The sequence below is a fragment of the Equus asinus genome, chromosome 20, assembly GCF_041296235.1.
Source record: "Equus asinus isolate D_3611 breed Donkey chromosome 20, EquAss-T2T_v2, whole genome shotgun sequence".
Taxonomy (NCBI): Eukaryota; Metazoa; Chordata; class Mammalia; order Perissodactyla; family Equidae; genus Equus; species Equus asinus.
Genome location: NC_091809.1, coordinates 73,710,086 through 73,718,749, shown reverse-complemented (window position 1 = coordinate 73,718,749; position 8,664 = coordinate 73,710,086). Strand labels below are relative to the sequence as shown.

General features: G+C 39.5%; 1 protein-coding gene across 4 annotated transcripts; it reads right to left on the bottom strand.

Moving 5' to 3' along the window:
- Nucleotides 1–2,321: 2,321 nt before the first annotated feature.
- Nucleotides 2,322–8,422, bottom strand: CREBZF (CREB/ATF bZIP transcription factor). 4 transcript variants are annotated; one of them, XR_011495772.1, is made up of 5 exons: nt 6,650–8,422; nt 6,359–6,436; nt 5,204–5,272; nt 4,473–4,587; nt 2,500–3,448 (listed from the first exon to the last, which is right to left on the bottom strand). XR_011495772.1 is itself a non-coding variant. In XM_044752164.2 (1 exon), the coding sequence occupies exon 1, from the start codon at nt 7,708–7,710 to the stop codon at nt 6,646–6,648; it is 1,065 nt and encodes a 354-aa protein (XP_044608099.1). In that variant the 5' UTR covers nt 7,711–8,422; the 3' UTR covers nt 6,437–6,645. The 4 variants fall into 4 exon arrangements, 1 of the variants encoding a protein (XP_044608099.1); XR_011495773.1 differs by lacking the exon at nt 4,473–4,587 and having other exon boundaries at nt 2,322–3,448; XR_011495771.1 differs by lacking the exon at nt 2,500–3,448 and having other exon boundaries at nt 3,715–5,272.
- Nucleotides 8,423–8,664: the final 242 nt, after the last annotated feature.

The following is an 8,664-nucleotide window of genomic DNA, read 5'->3' as shown; positions in this document are numbered from 1 at the left end:
TTATGAGGCCAAAAAAATTTGTTTTACTGTGGATATTCTCTGGGTTACAGAATTATGGGTGATTTTTCTTTTTGTCTTGATTCCTTTCTGGATTTTCCTAGTTTTCCATAATGAATATGCTTTACTTTTACACTAGGAAAAAATATATAATTTAAAAGGAAAAAAAATTACCTGTTCATTTTACAAGCTGGAATATCAAGAGAAAGCTCTCTGACCCAAAATTATACATTTTATATGCATTGTCACTTTTATTTAAAGCAGAGTTCTACTTATCACAGTGAAAAAAGCAATGAATTAAAAGTAACTCCTGACTTCAAAAACAAGAAACCCAAATTACTAAATTAGACTCCTTAAAATAGAGAATGATGCAACCAACTTGGCTAATTAAAACCCACTTATAACTAAATTGATAATTTAGTATAAATTGTTTCCTTATCTTTAAACATCCCACAGTATTTACTCCCTAGCATACCACCATCTATAAATGGATATGAGTTCACAATGGTTTCTCTAACCAAAAAGGATTTCTTTCTAACATCTGTCCTCTACCATGTATTTCTTAAATCATCTTTTCAATTAGTAGAAATGGGCAACATAAGCAAAAGAACATGTTATTTTAAATCCTTTGCTAGCTACTTTATCAAAATTTTTGTTCAGGGGGCAGATAAGTGACAATGTGAACCTGCTGTGATCTGCAGTAGTTTAAGGAAACAGTCATTTGTAGCTAAGACCTAAAGAACACTGCCTCCATCAGGAAAATAGTTTTTAATAGTTGAGTCACAATAAATAAACTATTCAAATCTGTCTTCTACAATTTACTTTGGATAGTTATTTGGCTTTGAAAAAAGAGAGAGGGTTCCTATTATACTAAAATTAAGATAGTAATATAATTTGTAAATCCCAAACTATAGTACACTAAAAGCCAGGAGTCTAGGAAATTGACCTCACTGGGTTTATAGGAAAGATAGAGAATTCGGAAGACTGAAGGAAGTTACGCCATCAACAAAACTCAAATCTCTGCATATTAACAGAACTACACAAATACTTAAAACACTATTAGTGACTAGATTTATAAGTTAGATTAAAAATTGAGCAAAATATCTGTGAAAAGCCAGTACTTTGAGGTCAACAAAATTACAACAATTATTGAAGTCCACTGTGAACTGGTTTCTTTTTAATAAGTGGGGCAGGGGCCAGCCTGGTGGCACAGCAGTTAAATTCACAGGTTCCACTTCAGTGGCCAGGATTTCGCCAGTTCGGATCCCGGGTGCAGACATAGCACCGCGTGGCAAGCCATGCTGTGGCAGGAATCCCACATATAAAGTAGAGGAAGATGGGCACAGATGTTAGCTCAGGGCCAGTCTTCCTCAGAAAAAAGGAGGATTGGCAGATGTTAGCTCAGGGCTAATCTTCCTCGGGAAAAAAAAAAAGTGGGGCAGATAGCTCTAAATAAGAAATCTTGAATGTACAAACTGGGGAAAGGTAAAAAACTAAGAATAAAAACACTATCATCAGTAACCAAAGCAGTGAAAAAGGCAAGCTAACGGGCAACTTTCTGTACTTGTATCTTAAAAAAAAAGTCAATTTTTCTCTGATATCACATGATTTATGTTCCTAATGATAATTTACTTATGAATAAAATTTAAATTATCTCCAGTTTAACTTTTCTGCACTTCAAAACTGAATGTAAATGACCATTTGCAGTCTAGGTCAGAGCTCAGAGCCCAGTCTGGTATTATAAGACAATAGGGAAAGCCTGATGGAAAGAGTACTGAAATATTCAAGTTCGTATTATGTGAAAAATACTGTGCTGGCCAGAAAAAACACTCTCCAAGTTTCTAATGGAAGACTTTTCCTTTTTAATCCCCAGCTTAGAAGGTAAGTTCCTGGTTTCTGAAGAATAAACAGCACAGTAAAATATAAAAATATAATCATTTGGGAGGGTCTCCAAACTCTGTATTGACAGTGAGTTTGGGAAAAACACCTGAAAATATTTTACTATCTATTTGACTTTTAAGAGTCATGAGATTATTTTGCTTAAAAACCTGACTAAATTAGTGAGACCTTAAACTATAACTTCAAAATGCTGAAACTAGATAATCACACACTTTAAAAGATAATTATTCATTATCAGTGAATTACCCACTCTGTGTTTTAACAAAGCAGTAGTTATGGTCACTAGTGTTGATGCCTAATCTTTGATTGTGGAATTACAATTAGCTGTACTGTTTGTACTCTAGGAGCATCCACTAGTTACTTAAGTATAAGCCGTTAGGAATGTTCTTTACTGCCTGACATCATAGGCACTTAATACACTTAGATTACAAGAAACTAAGAGGATTTAATAAGGTTTGTATAATATCATACAATAACCAAACTTTATAGTCATTTATGATGAATCATTCTGGAAAGAAAAGAAATAAGAGCCTATCTCTTACCCTCCCCCAATTCTATCATCTGCACACTTCCCAAAAAAGAGTCAGTAAGATAATACGACTCAGTCTAGACCAGGTGAAAGAATGTATTAACATAATCCAACAAAAATGAAATTAAACAATCAGAGTTTTGAGTGTTTTTTTCACACTTGTAATAAACTGGAAAAATGTTTCAATTAAATAAAACAACCATATTCCACAAAAAAAGTCACTCCCATCATCCAGAATACTAAAGCCCTTACATAACACTGGAGAAAGTTTAATACAAAACAGTAGAAACTAGTATACCATTCATTAGAAACCTCAAAATATTCAAAAAAATGTCAAGTACTCAGAGAAAAGCTCAAGCCAAACCCTCATAATGCACACATCCTGGTATTACTCTGAATTGCAACTACCCAGACAATCATAATCAATTTTTTCAAAGATATACAGATATAAATCAGTGCATCTATTTAAAGACTACTCTTTATAGTTAAGGACTTTACATTAACTTTTCTACTCAGCAAGGTCTGTCTGTACTTCAGATTAGCTCTCATGTTCCAGGAAACAAATACAAACGCATGATATGTCTTGTGATCACTGATGGCCTGTTTATGTAATTCTACTCCACTAAATGTAATTCCATAGAATGTGCTCTTGATTATGTAACGAATCTAATATGCCTTGATGAAATACTATAATTCTCTTCTCCAATGGTGACAATTTTTAAAAGGTATGCAAAGAAGTGAGAATCACTCCATGAAAGACAAAAAAATAATTTTGTTCCAAAATTAGCTTAGTCTCATGTATTTCTATTAAGTCTTTCAAGGATTCCAGAGAATCTTTTCATATCTCCATTTCTGGAAAGTGAAATCAGTACAGAAGTAATTTGGGAACTTGAAAATGGCATTCATTTTTTTCAGCAGATGCCAAATTTTTGACCGACATGGCTCCCACAATTACTTTGTTACCATCAGTCCAGTCAGTTAACAGGTTGTAGGAAAAGATTCGTTTTTGTAGACACTGCTAAGCTGTTTAAAGAGAAGAGAGAGAGATTAATTTAGTGATTATAAAATGCACAAATATTTAAAATATTTTGAACACTTTTTGTTGGATTATATCAAAGGTGTGACTACATCTTAACAAACGTGGACTTTTTAGTTAAGTCTGGTCAAGGAAGTGCAGAAACAGTAAGTCAATGATAGAAACAGTAGGTCATTATGATGTGTTAGTTCAATTAATGTATGAATTCCTGTCACCATCAGAAGACAAATATTAAAAAGCTATATCTTTAGTCTAGTTCTCTATCATTTTGCCAACAGAGACACAATTAGGAAAAAAAAAAAGTTCCCCAAATACTAAATTTTTTTATCCATTACAGTAAATAGAGCCAAACCTGAAAATTTCAAAGCAGTCTATATTTCAGAAATCTCCTTTATCCAACTACTATTCATTCAAAACACAGTTTTCTAAAAATAGTAAGACAACAGTTTCATATTAATCATAACTTTTTTAATTAACAAGTAGTGAATAGGACACTTTTAAGATATTGTTTACCACATACTGAAATAAACAGATCTGTTGTAAATTCAGAAACTCAAACATTTACAGTAAAATGTGCTTACACATAAATATGACCAAATTTATTTAAAGCCCCTGTTAGATAGGTCCTAAATACATGCAATACCATGTAAAAACAAGACCATGAAGTTGATGTAAAAAATGACAAAATCACTAAGTCACCAAAATTAGAAAAAAAAGAGAATGAAATGGAAACTAAGACAGTTAAAACATAAGGAACCTAACAAAGCAGCTTTAAAAATAGGTGATACTAATCTCCATTTTCAAAAGTTCTTAATCAAGTATTTCCAAAAACTGCCATTTATAAAATGACATTCTAAAAATCTACACTTAGAATGTCAAAGCATCCCAATTCAGAAAGCTTTGACTACTGTTTCTCCCCAGCCCCAAACTTCAAATAATGCAGGAAAAGCACTGACATTAGGAAGAAAATATTCCAAGGGAATGGTATAATCTTTAGAAAAACGCACTTACTGCTTCCAGAACCTTTTAAGACCCACAGTCAGCATTAACAACAATCATTTTTCCTATTTTCATCCATTATTTTCCAATGTCATGTTAGAGATGAATAAATTCTTTGAGCCCATAACTGAAAGATCAACAAACCTGGTTTTATTATGACACCGTATTTTTGTCATTGGTACTGCACAAAATTATATACAAAGAAATATATACAAAATGTTCAAGTATTAATTAAATTTCAATTCAAGGCTTCTGTTTCAAAAAGCTACATTTAACATATTCCATAAAGATAGCACAAATTAGTCATTTCAAATAATTTTTCCAACTACTTTTGGTTTTTATATATATATATATATAATTCAGTAGGCACTAAAAATCCATGCAGCTGCATTGTGAGGGGCTTGCTCCTGCACTTAGGTATAAGCAGGTTCATCACTCCAGGTTGTGAGTTTGGCTACTACCCATTCATGCTCAAGTGCAGATGATTTTACAAAATATGCTGTGATGCACTGGAAACCAGAGACCAAGTTCAGTCTCAAATCGTATTATCTAGCAACAAAACATTTACAGTTGTGCAAGAACAAGGATTCCATTTTCATAACCAAATAACAACAAAATAAAACATTTTATGTGTAAGATAACTTACATCTTTGGACTGCTGGAAAATACTTATTATGAACATTTTAAAATAAAAGACAGCAGAAGCCCTGATATTACCTCTTTTTCCTCATTTCTTATACTACCTTTTAAAATAAAGCAGGAAATGTGGCCAGCAGCTGGTCCCGTCTCTTCTGCCCCAACAGCTGTATCCACTTTAGCACAAAGAAAAACAAGGATGCTAAATACGTATATACTTTATCAAACAGTGATGTTTCACAAAGAATTTCTTAATGCCTCTTACACTGAAGGACACCATAACTCAATTTATACAACTGGACAATAGATAATAGAGTACTTCAGGGGAAAAATATGTCCCACCTTTGGAAAAAGTGTCCATCGTGTCATTAAGTAGCCAGAACCACTCAATTTTAAAAACTATTTTTAAATAGGACAAATACGTTTAAATATGGAGAATAAGATTCTTTGTGAAGCCTCACTTTACACGTTTTCATTCACATTTCACAACCTTCAATATCTAATCATACAAAAATTTAACCTAAAATTTTAATACAACAAAAATAAAGGTGTTCAACAATTTATTCATACTCAGTGATAGGGTTACCACTGTGCTGGTCCTCAAAGAAACACTTCATCAACCATTCTTATTCCTCCTTCAATTAACTAACACAGGAGTCTGATATGCATATTAATTTCCAACTTCTCTATTGGTGAGAGGTTAAAATCTGTTAATCTGAATAGACTGTATTTCTAGATTTTCTACAGAAAACTAAAAGGCATTCTTGAATATTTAAGAGATTTCTGTCATCTCCAAGCAAAATAGCTATCACATTTGTGCATGCCCCCAATACTTATTGTCAACCTCTGAAAAGTTGCTCTAAAATTGGAATTCCAATTTGCACCTTGTACAACTCGGAACTTCCATTCAACTTCACCTGTTTCACTGTCTCCAAACTGTATCTCTATTAGCAGCTTTCAGTGTACAGTTGGAACCGATGTCATCCAAGGCCATGTCCACACTGGGGACAGAAGAGCTAGGTACACGCAAGTCTGAACAAGGGGACACATTAACAGCTATTTCAACCAGAAGAAGCATCTTAAAGACATTATTGACCAGCACAAGTCTGTTTCCAGGGTGGACAGGGCCCAAATTAAGATTTCCCTCCCACCTTCCAAAAAAGAAAAAAAAAAAATCACACACACACACAACTTGAGATGTTGCCCATTAAAGTAGACTAAGCAGCAGAGCATGAGCGTTACGTGAAGAGATGGATCCTTACCAGGTTGTGAGGCGGGAACGACTGTTCTGTAACCCCTACAACGGAGCCTGGCAGGAAGGAAATCACCTAAAAAAGAAACTGTCAGAGAGATTTAATAGTCACATGTTATCATTAGGAGTTGGTTACAGTGTCACATTCATGCTTTTAGCTAAACACTTAAAGATTCAATATTACTTTTTTTTTTCCTCCTCTGAAATGTGTCCAGTGAAGATGTCCCACTAAAGTGTTTTACATGGTGTAAGGGAGTTGAAAGGGGTAAACGCGGATAAAGAGCAGATTACTTGACCCTACATTTTAAGAGAAGACGACGCCTTCCGGGCGCACGCCGAGCAGAACTCCACCGACACCTTATCCTTGTCCACATGAAGACACACTCCTCCCGCCGAGTCGTCCTCTTCCAGCAGGTCCTGCTGCTGCTTTCCCACCGGCAGAGCGTAGTCATGGTCACCGGCGGGCGAGTCTCTGAAGAGCGAGGTGGTCAGCCGCAGTCCCACGCCGCTCAGCCGGCTCAGCAAGCGAGCCAGTCCGGTCTCGTTGGCTAAGACGGCCCGTAGGTAGCGACTCTCCTCCTGCAGTGCCTGCACGCGCTTGCCCAGCTCCCGATTCTCGGCCCGCAGCTCCTGGTTCTCGGCTGCCAGACCCCGCACTCGACTCTCCAGCCCCATCACGTACTCCTTCTTCTTCAGCCGATTCAGACGGGCAGCAGCCGCTGCCGCCTTCCGGGGACTCTTTGTCGCCGCCTGGTTGCTGTCGTTGCTGCTGCTGCCGCCGCCTCCTCCTGGGGACTTTCTCCGCCTCTTTTCGCCGCTGCCACTGTCACTGCCGCTGCTGCAGCCTCCGATCCCGTTTAACAGCCTCTGCAGCAGGTCAGAAAAGCGCTGCATCTCGGCAGCCGCGGCCTCGTCGTCGTCGTCCCCTCTCCACAGGCCGCCGCTATCTGAGCCTCCGCCCGACGAGGAGAGAGGCCCGGGCGAGCTGAGCCCGGGCTCCAGGTGCCAGTCCGGTTGCCGGGGGTCCAGGAGATCCGCCAGTTCCAGCCCGGACAGAAAGTCCATATCCTCCGTCTCCTCCCCGGGCACGCTGGCGACCGCCTCCTCCTCCATCTCTTCGGGCGAGGGCGCGCGCACGGCCGCACCGCCGCGGCCCCCCCTCCCGGCCTCCAACTCGGCCTCGTCGCCGCGGAGCTGCCTGCGGCCGGGAGATCCGGCCGCCGCCGTCTCTTCCTCCGCCGCCGCCGCCGCCCGGGTCGAGTCCGCGGGCAGGGAGCAGGTCGCGGCCGGCGCCGGGCTCTCGCTGCGGGTTAGGGAATCGCCGCCGGAGGCCGCCAGCAGTTTGGTCAGGCTATGCCTCATGGGGCCCAGCTGCGGGCCCACGTAGGCCCCGGCCCCTCAGACCGGGCCTCGCGGGCCCCAAGGACCCCAGGCCCCAGCGCGGGTAGCCGGGGAGCTGGCCAGAACGAAACGGAGAGGAGGGTCCGGGTCGCCTCCCGCCCCACTCGGCTGCTCGACCCCCCGCGCCGGGGCGGGGGGAGGGACAGGAGATCCGAGCGGCGAAGCCCAGCGATGACTCGACCGCGCCACCCAGACAACGGCCTGGCCGGAAGTCAGCCGATCTCTCCCCAGCCCCGCCCACGGCATTTCGCGCTCCACCGGACTCTGGTATCGCGAGAGTTCAGAGAGCGCTGAGGCGGGAGTAATTCCAGCTTTCCAATGGTGTCGTGGTAACAGCGGCAAAAATAACAACAAACACTAGATTTAATGAAAAAGGGGTCTACTCTGTTTCTCTTCTCAGTTCTCTGTATTCTGGCTTCCACTTCTAGTATAACCAGTCTCACTCAGTATTGATCATTTAGATACCAAACTTATGAATAATCTTAAAGTTAGCCTGGGTTTCTCATCAAAGCCAGAAACCATGAAGAAAATTTTGAAAGATTGACTGTTTAAAAATTATAGCAAAAGAAGCAATTGCGCTCCTTTCCTCTCTCGGTAAATGATCAACGGGAAAAAAGAATTGGAAAAAATATGAGACAAAGATAGGTTTTCCTTATAATGCAAAGAGTTCATATAAATCAAGAAAGAAAAAGACTGGTGATCAGATCCCGCTTAAAATTGCTCCTTTTCCCTTCCTTTCTAATACAACATCTTTTCACTCAAACACAGAGTTCTAAAAGAAAAAAGAAGTAAATAACTCGTTCATACATAAATTTTTCCAAGTTGTCATTATAAAAATTTCCAAATATACAGAATATGTGAAAGAATAGTGCAGTATCCACTCTAATTCAACAATACTACCCAATGCCCAGGCTC

Excerpts from the sequence above, each read along its gene's own strand:
- CREBZF (XM_044752164.2), bottom strand. The coding sequence starts at position 7,710 with ATGAGGCATAGCCTGACCAAACTGCTGGCGGCCTCCGGCGGCGATTCC.